General features: G+C 49.8%; 1 protein-coding gene across 2 annotated transcripts in view; it reads left to right on the forward strand.

Annotated features, from left to right (window-relative positions):
• LOC144611492 (protein FAM227A-like) overlaps window positions 1–17,516 on the forward strand; it is an 86,119-nt gene extending 68,603 nt beyond the window's left edge. For both annotated transcript variants that reach the window (XM_078430622.1, XM_078430623.1), the window contains 3 exons: window positions 9,291–9,447; window positions 14,908–14,960; window positions 17,182–17,516. In XM_078430622.1, coding sequence (XP_078286748.1) covers window positions 9,291–9,447; window positions 14,908–14,960; window positions 17,182–17,397 — 426 coding nt within the window. In that variant the 3' untranslated portion in view covers window positions 17,398–17,516. The remainder of the gene's footprint in view (window positions 1–9,290; window positions 9,448–14,907; window positions 14,961–17,181) is intronic.
• The last annotated feature ends 1,407 nt before the right edge of the window (window positions 17,517–18,923 follow it).

Genomic DNA, 18,923 nt, shown 5'->3' on the forward strand with positions numbered 1-18,923 from the left:
AATGGTGCCAAATTTGAGGAAGGATATTCTTGCTATTGAGGGCGTGCAGCGTAGGTTTACTAGGTTAATTCCCGGAATGGCGGGACTGTCATATGTTGAAAGACTGGAGCGACTAGGCTTGTATACACTGGAATTTAGAAGGATGAAAGGGGATCTTATCGAAACGTATAAGATTATTAAGGGGTTGGACACGTTAGAGGCAGGAAACATGTTCCCAATGTTGGGGGAGTCCAGAACAAGGGGCCACAGTTTAAGAATAAGGGGTAGGCCATTTAGAACGGAGATGAGGAAAGACTTTTTCAGTCAGAGAGTTGTGAATCTGTGGAATTCTCTGCCTCAGAAGGCAGTGGAGGCCAATTCTCTGAATGGATTCAAGAGAGAGCTAGATAGAGCTCTTAACGATAGCGGAGTCAGGGGGTATGGGGAGAAGGCAGGAATGGGGTACTGATTGAGAATGATCAGCCATGATCAGATTGAATGGTGGTGCTAGCTCAATGGGCCGAATGGCCTCCTCCTGCACCTATTGTCTATAGACCAACAACCTTGCTCTCAACTACTTCCAGTAACCATTGCTTTCTCTCCATCCCCTCCCCTCCCCCTTCCCAGTTGTCCGACCAATCTTACTGTCTCCGACTACACTTTATCTCTGTTTGCTTTGGTGTTACCTTCTTCCAACCAATTCTACCTTTTCCTTGATCTCCATTCCCTTGGTCCTGTTTTCACACCTTACACTTCATTGGGGTGGAACACTCTCCAAGGCAGACGTAAAGCCCACCGTTTGACCTGTTTTTACAAAACGTTAAATGGTCAGCTCGACATAGATGACCACATCTACACCAAACCCAAACCCTATCAGGAGTAGACGAGGGCATTCGATTCAATTTGAGAAACCAGCTACCAAGACAGATGTGTGCAGCAATTCGTTCTTCCCTCGCACAATTAAAGCATGGAATAGTCTTCACGCTACTATAGTTATTCAACCAGACGTAACTAAATTTAAGGCAGCTCTTCTCCAGGAAGTCCTTCTTGCTTAAGTCCATACTCCGCCACCTCCAGTTTAAATTCCATTTGGAATATTTTGGAGGACCAAGAACCAAGACCCAAGGACCTTATCCATGTACCGCCCCCTCCCCCGACGTCAGGCTGAAGAAGGGTCTCGACCCGAAACGTCACCCATTCTTTCCTTCTCTCCAGAGATGCTGCCTGACCCCACTGAGTTACTCCAGCATTTTGTGTCTACTGTATCTTCGATTTAAACCAGCATCTGCAGTTCTTTCCTGCGCAACCTTGTTCTCAACTTTAGCAAGACCAAGGAGCTGATTCAGGAGGGGAAAGCTGAACTTCCATGAACTTGCCTTTATCAACAGGACGCCAGTGGAGAGGGGCAACAGCTCCAGGTTCCAGGCCACGCACATCTCTGAAGATTCATCCTGGGCCAAGCACATTGATGCAGTCGCAAAGAAAGCTCATCAACGTCTTTATTTCCTGAAAAGCTTGAGGCGACTCGGTGTGCCAATGAATATGGAACTCTGAAAGGTGTACGGTCGAGAGATATTTACTGGTTGCTTCACGACCTTAATTGGTAACTTGAAAAAGCCAGGAAGGAAAGAGGCGTCAGAGAGTGGGAGACATTGCCAGGTCCATCATGGGCACAGACCGCCCCACCATCGAAGCGATCTAAAGGAGTTAGTGATGGAGTCATTGAGTTACACAGAAGCAGAAGTAATGCTTTACGTTGAACTTTGATGGAGGAAAATAACTGCAGATGCTGGTACAAATCGAAGGTATCACAAAATGCCGGAGTAACTCAGCAGGTCAGGCAGCATCTAGGAGAGAAGGAATGGGTGACGTTTCGGGTCGAGACCCTTCTTCAGTCACACATTCCTTCTCTCCTAGATGCTGCCTGACCTGCTGAGTTACTCCAGCATTTTGCGATACCTTCGAGCTTTGATGGAACTATGTTGGACTTTAGACTTTAGGGATACAGTGTGGAAACGTGCCCTTCGGCCCATCGAATCCACACTGACCCCGTAATCACCCCGTAACACCACCACTATCCTACACACAAGGGAGAATTTACAATTTTATCGGCCAATTAATCTACAAACCCGCACGTGTTTGGAGTGTGGGAGGAAACCGGAGCACCTGGAGAAAACCCACGCAGATCACAGGGAGAACGTACAAACTCCGTACGGACAGAACCCATAGTCAGGATCAAAACCCAGGTCTCTGGCGCTGTGAGGCAGCAACTCTACTGCTGTGTCACTGTGCCGCCCCTGTGCAAGAGACCAAAGGCAGCAAGGATAAAATGTCAGTGGGGTAGAGGATTAAAATGTCAGTGGGGTGGAGGATTGAAATGTCAGTGGGTAGAGTATTAAAATGCCAGTGGGGTGGAGGATTAAAATGTCAGTGGGTAGAGGATTAAAATGCCTGTGGGGTGGAGGATTAAAATGTCAGTGGGTAGAGGATTAAAATGCCAGTGGGGTGGAGGATTAAAATGTCAGTGGGTAGAGGATTAAAATGCCAGTGGGGTGGAGGATTAAAATGTCAGTGGGTAGAGGATTAAAATGTCAGTGGGGTGGAGGATTAAAATGTCAGTGGGTAGAGGATTAAAATGTCAGTGGGTAGAGGATTAAAATGTCAGTGGTGTAGAGGATTAAAATATCAGTGGGGTGGAGGATTAAGATGCCGGTGGGGTGGAGGATTAAAATGCCGGTGGGGTGGAGGATTAAAATGCCAGTGGGGTAGAGGATTAAAATGCCAGTGGGTGGAGGATTAAAATGTCAGTGGGTAGAGGATTAAAATGTTAGTGGTGTAGAGGATTAAAATGCCAGTGGGGTGGAGGATTAAAATGTTAGTGGTGTAGAGGATTAAAATGTCAGTGGGTAGAGGATTAAAATGTTAGTGGTGTAGAGGATTAAAATGCCAGTGGGGTGGAGGATTAAAATGCCAGTGGGGTGGAGGATTAAAATGCCAGTGGGGTGGAGGATTAAAATGCCAGTGGGTGGAGGATTAAAATGTTAGTGGAGTAGAGGATTAAAATGCCAGTGGGGTGGAGGATTAAAATGCCAGTGGGGTGGAGGATTAAAATGTTAGTGGAGTAGAGGATTAAAATGTCAGTGAGGTGGAGGATTAAAATGCCAGTGGGGTGGAGGATTAAAATGCCAGTGGGGTGGAGGATTAAAATGCCAGTGGTGTAGAGGATTAAAATGCCAGTGGGGTGGAGGATTAAAATGTCAGTGGTGTAGAGGATTAAAATGCCAGTGGGGTGGAGGATTAAAATGTCAGTGGGTAGAGGATTAAAATGTCGGTGGGGTGGAGGATTAAAATGACAGGTGACTGCAAGCTGAGGATCCTGGTGGAGTGAACGAAGGTGCCCTCTAATCTGCATTTGGTTTCTCCAGCGCAGAAGAGACGGCGATTTGGACAATACATTGCAGCTTTAGTCTGGTGAGGGCACTCTCTCTCTCTCACTCTCTCTCTCTCTCTCTCTCGAGCCTCTGTGTCTTCTGCCCGGTGGGGGCGGGCTTCCTCTCTGTACCTTGGTGCTCTAGGTTAGGAGATGTTGCAAGTAAATCACCACATCATCCAGAAAGGCTGGGTCCCTGGATGGTGAGAAGAGAAGAGATGAAGCACAAGCCGACAGACTCGGGAACACCGTCTTCCCTTCTGTCATCCGGCTTCTGAACCGTCCCTCCTGATACGACCGTCCCTACTGTCTGATATTCCTCAACATTGCGGATATTGGACTTCACAGTCTGTCTGTCCTTTCCTTCTTGTGTTTAAATAGTACTGGACCAAGTGGACCCGTTGGGCCCAAACCTCTCCTGCATTGGTGTAGCACCCTCTCCTCCCCCCTCTTCCCCTCCCCCCTTCCCCTCCCTTTCACCCCTTTCTCTCTACCCTCCCCTCTCCCCTCTTCCCCCTTCCCTTCCCCTCCCCCCTTCCCCTCCCTTTCACCCCTTTCTCTCTACCCTCCCCTCTCCCCTCTTCCCCCTCCCCTTCCCCTCCCCCCTTCCCCTCCCCTTCACCCCTTTCCCCTTCCCCTCCCCCCTTCCCCTCCCCTTCACCCCTTTCCCCTTCCCCTCCCCCCTTCCCCTCCCCTTCACCCCTTTCCCCTTCACCTCCCCCCTTCCCCTCCCCTTCACCCCTTTCCCCTTCCCCTCCCCCCTTCCCCTCCCCTTCACCCCTTTCCCCTTCTCCTCCCCCTTCCCCTCCCCTTCACCCTTTCTCTCTTCCCCCTCCCCTTCCCTTCCCCCCTTCCCCTTCATCCCTTCCCCTTCACCTCTTCCCCCTTCCCCTCCCCTTCACCCCTTTCCCTCTTCCCCCTCCCCTCCCCCCTTCCCCTCCCCCTTCCCCTCTTCCCCTCTTCCCCCCTCCCCTCCCCCCACTCCTCAACCCCCCTTATCCTCCCTCCCTCCACCTCTCCCTCCATCCCTGGGAGATAGATTTAAACTTAAAAATGTGAATAGCTTCAAAAATATAACACCAATTTCAATAAAACTACTTGCATTACCATTAAAGCCACGTCGATTAGTAAGGTGGGCTAAAAATTGTCACGCTATCGTGTACCGTTTTGGCTGTAGTTCAGTCACAAACAAACAAACAAACGAGAGTCTTAGTATATAGATGTGTTAAGTGTATGTTCTTAGTGTTCTTTAGCTTGTTTTATGTGGGGGGGGGGGGGGGGGGTTGGGGGAAACCTTTTCTAATCTCGATGGAGATTATGGCGGCGCTGCCCTAGCAGCTGTGGCTACACCTGCGGTCCATTTGTCTTGTGTTTTTGTTGGTTTTTTTTGTCTTAATTGTAGTTGTGATGTGGTGTTTTTGTGTTTGTGTACTATGTGTGTATGTGGGGGGGAGGGGGGGAACTGTAACATTGTAAATATGTATCCCTTCCGAACGGAGACCCGACCTTTGTGTTCTGGGCCGTGTCTCCGTTCCATCTGCGGCCTACCATCGGCCCAACTCCTGGAGCTGGCAGCCTCCAGGGCTCTGGTTCGCAGAGCCCGCGGATCGGACTTACCACCACCGGAGCCGGCCGTCTTCGGAGGCTGCGGGAGCAGCTGCGACTCGCCTTAGGCTCGGGCCGCGTGGATGCCGACATCGGGAGCTCCGGCAGCGGCAGCGTGTTCGCCCGCCCCGGATCACGGGGCTTGGGTCGCGGACATTTCACCGTCCGGCGCGGCCTAAGATATGCCGCGGGATATTTCTCTGCTGGGCGGGGGCTTCAATGTCGGGAGCCACGACCGCTCCGACGTGCAGCAACAGCGGCAGCAGCGTGTTCGCCCGCCCCGGATCGGACTTATCATCGGCGGAGCCGGCCGTTTTCGGAGGCTGCGGGAGCGGCTGCGACGCGACGCGCCTTAGGCTCGGGCCGCTGTGGACCGTCCGGTGCGGCCTGCAACCACAACAGCCTGACTGCGGGCGAGGACAGCAGGAGAAGGGAAAGACATTGTGGCCTTCCATCACAGTGAGGAGAGAGAGGACTGGAGGAGACTCACTGTGATGGATGTTTCTTTGATGGATGTTTCTTTTTTTGTGTGTTTTTGGGGTTGGGTAATTTTAATGCCTATTTAATGCTTTTATTGTTGGACTGTGTTTTGGGGGTTTTGGGGTTGTGTAATTTGAATGCCTATTTAATGCTTTTATTGTTGGACTGTGGGTGACCGAATTTCGTCCAATATTGGATGACAAATAAAGCTATCTTGATCTTGATTCTTTTCCGTATGGTATCTCTAACCGCACTGCGGCCCAACATCGAGGAGTTGGCGCCCTCTGCTGGAGACTGATTTTCAGACTCCATCGTGGGGAGTCTACAGGACTTTAACATCGCGGAGTCCGCGGTCTCTGATGTCAGAGACCGACATCGGGAACGCTGGAGTTTCGACCGCCCCGACAAAGTTTCAATCGCCCCAACGCGGGAGCTTCAACCGCCGGCTGGGGGAGCTCTGATCACCTCGACAGATGGTTCAACTGCCCCGATTGCAGGAGAAATAAAGAGGAAGACGATTGGACTTTTTGGACTTCTATCATAGTGAGGAATGTGGGGAATCCGCTGTAGTGGATGTTTATGTTAACGTCTATGCATTTTGTGTGTCTTGTTGCTTTTATTTCGTATGGCTGTATGGTAATTCGCATATCACTGCACCTTAATTAATACACGTGACAATAAAAGACCTTTGAAACCTTTGAAACTTTTGAACTGTTGCACGATAATGCTGAGACTATATTCTGGACTCTGTATTTTTTTCTTTCACTCCACCGGTTGCACTTGAGGTTGACTTGGTTGTATTGTGTATAGTATTATCTGATTTGATTGAATAACATGCAAAACCAACCACTTCACTGTACAGTAATAAACCTAAGCTAAACCTAACAGGGCAAGTTACAATAAAAATGTTTAAAAATGCTGCGTTGGACCAAAGATAGACACAGAATACTGGAGTAACTCAGTTATTTATTTCACGAAATGCTGGAGTAACTCAGCAGGTCAGGCAGCATCTCAGGAGAGAAGGAATGGGTGACGTTTCGGGTCGAGACCCTTCTTCAGACTGATGTCAGGGGGGCGGGACACAGGAGACAGGAAGATAGAGGGAGATCTGGGAAGGGGAGGGGAGAGGAACTATCTAAAGTTGGAGAAGTCAATGTTCATACCACTGGGCTGCAAGCTGCCCAAGTGAAATATGAGGTGCTGTTCCTCCAATTTCCGGTGGGCCTCACTATGGCACTGGAGGAGGCCCATGACAGAAAGGTCAGACTGGGAGTGGGAGGGGGAGTTGAAGTGCTCAGCCACCGGGAGATCAGGTTGGTTAAGGCGGACTGAGCGAAGGTGTTGAGTGAAACGATCGCCGAGCCTGCATTTGGTTTCGCCGATGTAAAGAAGTTGACATCTAGAGCAGTGGATACAATAGATGAGGTTGGAGGAGGAGCAGGTGAACCTCTGTCTCACCTGGAAAGACTGTTTGGGTCCTTGGAAGGAGTTGAGGGGGGAGGTAAAGGGACAGGTGTTGCATCTCCTGCGGTTGCAGGGGAAAGTGCCCGGGGATGGGGTGGTTTGGGTAGGAAGGGACGAATGGACCAGGGAGTTACGGAGGGAACGGTCTCTGCGGAACGCAGAAAGGGGAGGGGATGGGAAGATATGGCCAGTGGTGGGGTCCCGTTGTAGGTGATGGAAATGTTGGCGGATGATTTGTTGGATCCGCTGGCTGGTGGGGTGGAAGGTGAGAACGAGGGGGATTCTGTCCTTGTTGCGAGTGGGGGGAGGGGGAGCAAGAGCGGAGCTGCGGGATGTAGAAGAGGCCCTAGTGAGAGCCTCATCTATAATGGAAGAGGGGAAGCCCCGTTTCCTGAAGAATTAGGACATCTCTGATGCCCTAGTGTGAAACACCTCATCCCGGGCGCAGATGCGGCGTAGACGGAGGAAGTGGGAGTAGGGGATAAACTTTTTGCAGGAGACAGGGTGGGAACTCAGTTGGTCATGGCAGCATGTCTGGAGAAAACGGATGGGTAACATTTCCGGTTGGGACCCTTCCATCCGAGGAAGGGTCCCAACCAGAAAGGTCACCTATTCATTTTCCCCAGAGGTGCTGTGTGACCTGCTGAGTTACTCCAGTATTTTGTGTCTGTCCAAAACGGCAAGGGTTGCACCTTCCGTGATTGTGTGGAAAGTACTCGGGGATGGGAAGTGGTAGCTGCCGGTGGAAGAGGTGACTAGGGAGTAGCAAAGGGAATGGTCTCTGTCCTGTGAATTTATACTGTTATCCTCTTGCCTTTATATGGCCATGATCTCCAGGTTCAAGAACAACTTCTTCCCAAAAACCATCATTGAATACAACCACCAACTAAACTTTGAACTACGACCTGTTTTGGTTGCACTTGGGAGTTCAGGCTTTTGTTTCATTTTGCCCTAATATTGGGTGTTTATATTCATCTTTTTTTGTTGTTGTTTGTTTTATTATGTTATGTATTGAGTGCTGTGTTTACAGACCTGTTATGAAGTAAGAATTTCATTGTTCCATTCCGATACATTAAGAAACAGTTAGGCAGGTACATGGATAGGACAGGTTTGGAGGGTTATGGGCCAAACGCGGGCAGGTGGGACTATAGCTGGGACATGTTGGCCGGTGTGGGCAAGTTGGGCCAAAGGGCCTGTTTCCACACTGTATCACTCTATGAAGGGCCTGTTTCCACACGGTATCACTCTATGACATGATAATTTAACACTCTTGGATCTTGATACAGGCTAGTTTGACATCTCCACCTCTAAAAGAATGAATGAATGAACGAATGAATGAATTAATGAATGAACGAATGAATGAATGAATGAATGAATGAATGAATGAATGAATGAATCAATGAATCAATGAATGGATAGTGCTTTATTGTCACATGTACCTAGTACTGTGAAATGCTTTGTTTTGCATCCACCCTGAACAGTACACAAGTGTGGCCACGTCTTGGCATCGACAAAGGTACAAAAGCACTCAAACAGTCCTATCTGGGCGGCACGGTGGCGCAGCGGTAGAGTTGCTGCTTTACAGCGAATGCAGCGCCGGAGACTCAGGTTCGATCCTGACTACGGGTGCTGCACTGTAAGGAGTTTGTACGTTCTCCCCGTGACCTGCGTGGGTTTTCTCCGAGATCTTCGGTTTCCTCCCACACTCCAAAGACGTACAGGTATGTAGGTTAATTGGCTGGGTAAATGTAAAAATTGTCCCTAGTGGGTGTAGGATAGTGTTAATGTACGGGGATCACTGTGCGGCACGGACTTGGAGGGCCGAAAAGGCCTGTTTCCGGCTGTATATATATGATATGATATATGATATATGATATGATATGATCTACTGCCTGCTGCCACTTGTTTAGTTCAGCTTAGAGTTACAGCCCGAAAACAGACCTTTCGGCCCACTGAGTCCGCACCAACCATCGATCCCCGCACATTAACACTATCCTACACACACTAGGGACAATTTACACTTATACCAAGCCAATTAACCTACAAACCTGTGCATCTTTAGAGTGTGGGAGGAAACCGAAGATTTCAGAGAAAACCTACGCAGTCACGGGGAGAACGTACAAACTCCGTACAGGCAGCGCCCGTAGTTGGGATCGAACCTGGGTCTCTGCTGCTGCAAGTGCTGAAAGGCAGCAACTCTACCGCTGCGCCACCGTGCCGCCCCCCATGATAGAACCTGATCATTTTGTGTGATGTCCTCGAGTGAAATGAAGGACAATAAAATATTGATTTTAATTCCACTTGACAACTCACAATGTTCTTCTGGGTTTAGAAATCTGCAAGATTGAGAACCCGTGCCTTGTGGAAAGCAACGAAAACCTCGATAAGTTACTTAACTTGGCTGAGAGCTTTAGCGAGCTCAGAGGAATCCTCTTCAGAGCAGCAGGCCGGCAAGACCTGCCCAGTGGAGGAAATGCCCCACTTCAATGGTAGGAATGGAGTCACAATGTGTAAATATAGACCATGTACACAGCACAGGAACAAGGCCCCTTCGGCCCACAATGTCTGTTCTGAACGCCACGCCAAGTCAAACTAATCACCTCTGCATGATGAGCCACAAAAGTGACTTTCTTTAGTCAGAGGGTGGTGAATGTGTGGAATTCCTTGCCACAGACGGCTGTGGAGGCCAAGTCCGTGGATTTATTTAAGGCAGAGTTAGATAGATTCTTGATTAGTACGGGTGTCAGAGGTTATGGGGAGAATAGACAACAGACAATAGGTGCAGGAGTAGGCTATTCGGCCCTTCGAGCCAGCACCGCCATTCAATGTGATCATGGCTGATCATTCTCAATCGGTACCCCGTTCCTGCCTTCTCCCCATACCCCCTGACTCCGCTATCCTTAAGAGCTCTATCTAGCTCTCTCTTGAATGCATTCAGAGAATTGGCCTCCACTGCCTTCTGAGGCAGAGAATTCCACAGATTCACAACTCTCTGACTGAAAAGGTTTTTCCTCATCTCAGTTCTAAATGGCCTACCCCTTATTCTTAAACTGTGGCCCCTTGTTCTGGACTCCCCCAACATTGGGAACATGTTTCCTGCCTCTAACGTGTCCAACCCCTTAATAATCTTATACGTTTCGATAAGATCTCCTCTCATCCTTCTAAATTCCAGTGTATACAAGCCTAGTCGCTCCAGTCTTTCAACATTTGACAGTCCCGTCATTCCGGGAATTAACCTAGCAAACCTACGCTGCACGCCCTCAACAGCAAGAATATCCTTCCTCAAATTTGGAGACCAAAACTGCACACAGTACTCCAGGCAGAGAAGGCAGGAGAATGAATGGGGTTGGGAGGGAGAGATAGATCAGCCGCGATTGAATGGCGGGGTAGACTTGCTCGGCCAAAGGGTCTAATTCTGCTCCTATCGCTTATGACATCACTCCATTCCTTGCATAAACACAAACCTATTTCAAAAGTCTCATAAACGGCACTATAGTTTTCTCCGAGATCTGCTTCCATCACCACTCCTGGCAGTGTGCTCCAGGCACTCTGTGTAAAAAAACACTTGGCCTGCATATCTCCTTTAAGTTATGCCCCCCAGTATTTGACATTTCCACCTTGGGGAAAAGGTTCTTACTGTCTACCCGATCTAAGCCTCCCATCATTTTATATACTTCCATCAGGTCTTCCCTCAGCTTCTCCGATGCTCCAGAGAAAACAATCTGAGTTTGTGATAAGTAACATATTATCAAATGCTGTTGGACAGACCATTTGCATTTAGTCCTGTGGAAGAATGTCATGATGCAAAAAGAAATATAACGTTAAAATCCACTGCACCCGGCACCTTCTGACTGAGAGAGAATTCCACCTATGTGTTTAGTTTAGTTTAGAGATACCACACGGATCCGCACCGACCAGCGATCCCCGCACATTAACACTGTCCTGCACACACTAGGGACAATTTACATTTACCCAGTCAATTGACCTATAAACCTGCACGTCTTTGGAGTGTGGGAGGAAACGGAAGATCTCGGAGAAAACCCACGCAGGTCACGGGGAGAACATACAAACTCCGTACAGACGGCGCCCGTAGTCGGGATGGAACCCGGGTCTCCGGCGCTGCATTCGCTGTAAGGCAGCAACTCTACCGCTGTGCCACCATGGCCGCCCACATCGCCCGATGTGAGATCGGGTCGTGTTTCTGCTCTGTGTGCATGTATGACAAGGCTCTGCACACAAGAGCATGAGTGCACTCTGTGCATGAGAGAAAGCAAGTGCAGCCTCATTGCATCCGCTCCAACACTAGGATGTGTTAAAGTGTTTTCTTGTGTATATGATTACCCTCACCATCAACCGGACAACTGACGGCGAGGTGGCGCAGCGGTAGAGTTAGCGGTGGTGTTAGAGTTGCTGCCTCACAGCACCAGAGACCCAAGGTCGATCCTGCCTGCGTTTGCTGTCTGTACGGAGTTTGCACATTCTCCCCGTGATCGTGTGGGTTTCCTCTGGGTGCTCCAGTTTCCTCCCACATTCCAAAGAGGTATGGGTTTGTGAATTAATTGGCTTACATTGCTCCTAGGGTGCAGGGTACCAGTGTACAGGTGATCGCTAGAACTACTGTACGGGTGATTGCTGGTTGGCGCGAGACTCGATCAGCCGGAGGGTCTGTTTCAACGCTTTATCACTAAACTAAACAATCATTTTTGCGTCTTTTGTTAAATTATTCATTATTCCTCCTACATTCACATCTTAATTGTTAACATTTACAATAAGCAGTAAGACTCCCAACTGGGTTGCCAACTTTCTCACTCTCAAATAAGGGACAAAAGGTGACGTCACTGTCCGGTGCCCCACGTGACCTCACCCAGCCAGCGGCCGCGTGCTCCCGCTTCACCAATGGCGGCCGCCCGGGCCAGGAGGTGGGTTGGTACGCAGCCTCCGTTAGGCGGTGCCCGGGCCTCCACTGTCCGGGCCTACAGCGGCCGCCAGGCCTACAGTGTCCGGGCCTACAGTGTCCGGGCCCACAGTGTCCGGGCCTACAGTGTCCAGGCCTACAGCGGCCGCCGGGCCTACAGTGTCCGGGCCCACAGTGTCCGGGCCTACAGTGTCTGTGCCCACAGTGTCCGGGCCTACAGTGTCCAGGCCTACAGCGCCCCCCGGGCCTAATACGGGGCAAGGGCGGTCCCATACGGGACAAACCAATTTAGCCCAATATACGGGATGTCCCGGCTAATACGGGACAGTTGGCAACCTTACTTCCAACACAGTTCCCAGGTATACTGCCCCCCTGCCCCCCCCCACCCCCCCTCTGCATCATTGTCACCCATTCCTTCCCTGAATACCTTTCTTGAGAGCATCTACCAGCATCCACTGCAATCATTCCACTCGTGTAAATCTATTTTTTTAGTTTAAAGATACAGTGTGCAATGGGACAATTTTACATTTATACCAAACTAATTAACCTACAAACCTCTACATCTTTGGAGAGTTGGAGGAAACCGAAGACCTCGGAGAAAGCCCACACAGTCACGGGGAGAACGTAGAAACTCCACACAGACAGCACCCGTGGTCGGGATCGAACACGGGTCTCCAGCGCTGCATTCGCTGTAAGGCAGCAACTCTACCGCTGTACTTGTATCTGGCTTGATAGTACTCATACAGTCGCAATCATCAGCATAGGAACAGCCCCCCTGGTCCAATTCATCCACACCATGCAAGATGCCCCATCTCAGCTAGTCCCATCTACATGCGTTTGGCCCGTATCCCTCAAATTATTTCCTAACCATGTACCTGTCCAAAAGCGTTTTCAAGGCGGCGCGGTGGCGCAGCGGTAGAGTTGCCGCCTTACAGCGAAAGTCTGGAGGCACTGCAGGCGTGCTGAATGTCGGGTCGCCAACTCCCTCACTCCCAAATACGGGACAAAGGGTGACGTCACCGCCCCGCGCGGGAGCACGTGGCCGCTGGCTGGGTGAGGTCACGTGGGGCGCGCGGGGGCGGTGACGTTACCCTTTGTCCCTTATTTGGGAGTGAGGGAGTTGGCAACCCTACTAATACGGGACAAGGGCGATCCCTTACGGGACAACCCAATTTAGCCCAAAATACGGGATGTCCCGGCTAATACGGGACAGTTGGCGACCCTGGATTAAGTTTCACTTTAAAGGAGCATCCATTATTCAGCGGTCTCCCATGTTATACCGCTGAGTGTCAATTCCCTGCTCCAACCAGTGAAACCTGGCAGCATTCGGGCATGGACCAATAAATGGCAAGGCCAATTCATGGCATAAATGTACCAACCAGTGGCCATCTCCCAAGGGAGAGTCCAGCCATCGACCATGGACTCCTGAAACCATTACTGAGTCCCCCACCATCAACATCCTGATGGTCCATACCTCCTCCCTCACATCCATCCAGGGACCCCCAGCATTTATTCCAGGTGAGGCAGAAACATAGAAACATAGAAAATAGATGCAGGAGTAGGCCATTCGGCCCTTCGAGCCTGCACCGCCATTCAATATGATCATGGCTGATCATCCAACTCAGTATCCCGTACCTGCCTTCTCTCCATACCCCCTGATCCCTTTAGCCACAAGGGCCACGTCTAACTCCCTCTTAAATATAGCCAATGAACTGGCCTCAACTACCTTCTGTGGCAGAGAATTCCACAGATTCACCACTCTCTGTGTGAAAAAAAACTTTCTCATCTCGGTCCTAAAAGACTTCCCCCTTATCCTTAAACTGTGACCCTTTGTTCTGGACTTCCCCAACATCGGGAACAATCTTCCTGCATCTAGCCTGTCCAACCCCTTAAGAATTTTGTAAGTTTCTATAAGATCCCCCCTCAATCTTCTAAATTCCAGCGAGTACAAGCCGAGTCTATCCAGTCTTTCTTCATATGAAAGTCCTGCCATCCCAGGAATCAATCCAGGAATCAAACAGAAGTTCACATACACCTCCACTCACCTCATCTGCTGCCTCAAGTGTTCCCAACGTGGCCCTCGTTACATTGGCGAGACGAAGCGTAGACTTGGCAACCGCTACCATATCTCCCAGTTGCTAACCATTTTAACTCCTCTTACCTTTCCCATAGTGACCTTTCTGTCCCGGGCCTCCTCCATTGCCAGAGCGAAGCCACGCACACAAATTGGATGAACAGCATCTCATATTTATGGCATAAATGTACCAAGACGTGACCATGTCCAATGGGAGAGTCCAGCCATCGACTTGCCCCACCTACATTCCACTCTCCACCATTTACAACTATTCTTTCTTTATCTCACCCCTTTAGCCTTTTGTCTTTTCATCTTTTATTATCATGTTATTATTATTATTATTATTATTATTATTATCATTATTATTATCCATTATTATTATTATTATTATTATTATTATTATTATTATTATTATTATTATTATTATTATTATTATTATCATTATTATTATTATTATTATTATTATTTTTATTATTATTATTATTATTATTATTATTATTATTATTATTATTATTATTATTATTATTATTATTATTATTATTATTATTATTATTATCATCATTATTATCATTATTATTGTTATTATTATCATTGTTATTATCATTATTATCATTATTATCATTATTATCATTATTATTGTTATTATTATTATTATTATTATTATTATTATTATTATTATTATTCCACGCGGTCACATAGAGAACGTGCAAACTCCACACAGACAGCACCTGCGGTCAGGATCGAACCCGGGTCGCTGGCGCTGTGAGGCAGCGGCTGTACCAGCTGCACCAGTGAGCCGCCTCTGTGGTGAAGAAACATTTGCAGGGCTCTGGGGTAGGGGCTTGGGGCGGTGGCAGTGGCAGTGTGTGCTCCAGCAGAGAGCTGGTGAGGGTGTGGCGTCTATGCTGTGATCATCCCTTTATTCTGTGATTAATTCCCTTATAACCACCCTTCCTTCAGCAAGCGGACCGACTGTGAAATACGGAATCAGCAGCGTTCCCCTGCAGACAGAGGTGAGGCCACAGGAGCACGCTCCACGCCGCACCGCACCGCACCGCACCGCACCGCACCGCACCGTCCTACAGATGTGCTCCCAGATGTTGGTGTTGAGGAACGGTGGGATCCTCGAGCCATCATCACGCTTCCTCCTTGATGGGGGAGTCCTAATGTTGGGGGAGTCCAGAACCAGGGGCCACAGTTTAAGAATAAGGGGTAGGCCATTTAGAACGGAGATGAGGAAAAATGTTTTCAGTCAGAGAGTTGTGAATCTGTGGAATTCTCTGCCTCAGAAGGCAGTGGAGGCCAATTCTCTGAATGCATTCAAGAGAGAGCTAGATAGAGCTCTTAAGGATAGCGGAGTCAGGGGGTGTGGGGAGAAGGCAGGAACGGGATACTGATTGAGAATGATCAGCCATGATCACATTGAATGGTGATGCTGGCTCGAAGGGCCGAATGGCCTCCTCCTGCACCTATTGTCTATTGTCTATTCTCTCTTGTCTATTGTCTATTGTTACGGGTCCTGCTGTCATTCCCCGTCCAGCTGGATCAGAACTGTAAAATAGAAACGTTTTTGTAAACACCCAACAAGCCGTTTTTGTTAGAGACACAAGGAACTGCAGATGCTGGAACCTCAAAAAAAACAAAGTGCTGGAGGAACTCAGCGGCTCAGGCAGCATCTGTGGAGGGAGCCACTTTAGTCTTTAGAGGCAGTGCAGAGACAGGCCCTTTAGCCCTGTCCATGCCATCCAGCGATCAACCCTCACCGTCCGGCCCAACATGCCCACACTGACCAACATGTCCCATCTACCCTAGTACCACCTGCCTGCGTTTGGCCCATATTCCTCTAAACCTGTCCTATCCAAGTGCCTGTCTAAATGTTTCTTAAACGTTGCGATAGTCCCTACCTCAACGACCTCCTCCGGCAGCTCGTTCCATACACCCACCACCCTTTGTGTGCAAAAGTTACCCCTCAGATTCCTATTAAATCTTTCCCCCTTCTTTTTTTAAACCTATGCCCTCTGGTTCTCGATTTCCCTGCTCTGGGCTAGAGACTGTGCGTCTACTCGAACTAATCCCTCGTGATTTTATACACGTGTAAAAGATCACCCCTCATCCTCCTATGTTCCAGGGAATAAGAGTCCCAGCCTGCTCAACCTCTCCCTGTAGACCAGGCCCTCGAGTCCTGGCAACATCCTCGTAAATCTTCTCTGCACCCTTTCCAGCTTAACAACATCTTTCCTATAACATTGTGCCCAAAACTGAACACAAATCTTCAATTTCGGACTCACCAACGTTTTATGTAACTGCAAAACAACCTCCCAACTTCAGATGCTGGTACAAATCGAAGGTATTTATTCACAAAATGCTGGAGTAACTCAGCAGGTCAGGCAGCATCTCGGGACAGAAGGAATGGGTGACGTTTCGGGTCGAGACCCTTCTTCAGACTGATGTCAGGGGGGCGGGACAAAGGAAGGATATAGTTGGAGATAGGAAGATAGAGGGAGATCTGGGAAGGAGGAGGGGAAGAGAGGGACAGGGGAACTATCTAAAGTTGGAGAAGTCGATGTTCATAACACTGGGCTACAAGCTGCCAATTTCTTTACTCAATACTCTTGAAGGCCAATGTGCCAAAAGCCTTTTTGACCAGCCCATCTACCTGTGACTCCACCTTCAAGGAACTATGTACCTACACTCCAAGATCTTCAGATCTCAGGGTAACAATCAATCACATTGTCGGTACCTTGTCATTTAACTCATGCATGGTGTCCTTCATCTAAAGTCCCACAGCTCAGAGCGATGGCATCAGTATCCCAGGGATTGGGAGTGGAGTGTACTGGCAGTTCCAGAGGTGGGGAGAGAAGGCAGTTTAGTTTAGAGATACAGCGCGGAAACAGGCCCTTTCGGCCCACCGGGTCTGCGCCGACCAGCGATCCCCGCACACTAACACTATCCTATACCCACTAGGGGCAATTTTTACATTTACCAAGCCAATTAACCTACATACATGCACGTCTTTGGAGTGTGGGAGGAAACCGAAAATCTCGGAGAAAACCCACGCAGGTCACGGGGGGGAAGGTATAAACTCCGTACAGACGGCGCCCGTAGTGGGGATCGAACCCGGGCCTCCGGCGCTGCATTCCGCTGCAAGGCAGCAACTCTACCGCTGTGCCACCGTGATCGCCCGCCCTGTACTGACAGACCCACGAGTTTTAATGAAACTCTTCTTTCCCACAGCCTCCTGTGGCCAGACGAGGGCCTGATTTCATGAAGAACTTGTTCAACGTGTTTGGCTTCAGTCCTCTCGTTCTGAACTTCCTTCAACGTCTGAAATTGGAGCCACATGCTGGAGAAAACGTCTTCATGACCAGAACGGAGATCCAGCGTCTTCCACCATATCCTTCTATCGGTCCCTTTCCCTGCGGGCTAGTGCTCTTCATCGCAAAGCACTGAACGCCTGCAAGAGGCGAGGACTCAGCAAGTCAACCTCCTGCTCAACACCATACGATATGATAGAACTTTATTTATCCCAGGGGGAAAATTGGTCTGCCAACAGTCATAAGACACAACAAGATACATGAAACATGAAATTAAAGTGACCAGTGGAAAGCCCAGGATTGGGGATGTACAAAGATTGGGGAGGGGGGTGACGGGGAGGGGAGTCAGTCTACCCCACGACAGAAGGGGGAGGGGTTGTACAGTTTAATCGCCACAGGGAAGAAGGATCTCCTGTGGCGTTCTGTGCTGCATCTTGGTGGAACCAGTCTGTTGTTGAAGGTGCTCCTCAGGTTGACCAGGGTGTCTTCGGTTGCCAACTGTCCCGTATTAGCCGGGACATCCCGTATTTTGAGCTAAATTAGTTTGTCTCGACCTTGTCCGTATTAGGCCCGGATGGCACTGTAGGCCCGGATGGTACTGTAGGCCCGGACACCATAGGCCCGGACACCATAGGCCCGGACACTGTAGGCACGGACACTGTAGGCCCGGACACTGTAGCCCGGGGGCCACTAGTCCTGGACAATGTAGGCCCGGGCGCCGCCTAACGGAGGTTGCATAGCAACCCGCCTCCCGGCCCGGGTGGCCGCCATTGGTGGAGCGGGAGCACGTGGCTGCTGGCCGGGTGAGATCACGTGGGGCGGTGACGTCACCCTTTGTCCCTTATTTGGGAGTGAGGAAGTTGGCAACCCTAAGTGTGTCATGGACGGGGTGAGCTGTATTGTCCAGGATGCTCCACAGTTTTAGGAGCATCCTCCCCTCCAAGACCACCTCCCACGAGACCAACCCCGCCCCCAGGACGGAGCCAACTTTCCTGATGAGTTTGTTAATCCTGTTGCCGTCCGCGGCCTTCACTGCAGGCTCTTAGTTTTAGTTTAGTTTAGAGATACAGCGCGGAAACAGGCCCTTAAGCCCAACAAGTTTGCGCTGACCTGCGATCCCCGCACAGTAACACGATCCTGCACACAAGAGGGACAATTTACAATTTTACCAACCCAATTAACCTACAATGGGGTTGCCAACTATCTCACTCCCAAATAAGGGACAAGGTGACGTCACTGCCCCGTGCCCCACATGACCTCACCCAGCCAGCGGCCACGTGCTCCTGCTCCACCAACGATGGCCGCCCAGGCCAGGAGGCGGGTTGCTACGCAACCTCCGTTAGGCGGTACCTACACTGTCCGGACCTACAGCAGCCCCCGGGCTACAGTGTCCGGGCCTACAGTGTCCGGGCCTACAGCGCCGTCCGGGCCTACAGTGTCCGGGCCTACAGTGTCCGGGCCTACAGTGTCCGGGCCTACAGCGCCGTCCGGGCCTACAGTGTCCGGGCCTACAGCGCCGTCCGGGCCTAATACGGGACAAGGGCGGTCCCATATGGGAAAAACCAATTTAGCCCAAAATAGGGGATGTCCCGGGTAATACGGGACAGTTGGCAACCCTAGTGGGAGGCACCCTGAGAAAACTATCCTCATAAACGGAGCTGC

The sequence above is a fragment of the Rhinoraja longicauda genome, chromosome 40 (assembly GCF_053455715.1).
Source record: "Rhinoraja longicauda isolate Sanriku21f chromosome 40, sRhiLon1.1, whole genome shotgun sequence".
NCBI lineage: Eukaryota > Metazoa > Chordata > Chondrichthyes > Rajiformes > Arhynchobatidae > Rhinoraja > Rhinoraja longicauda.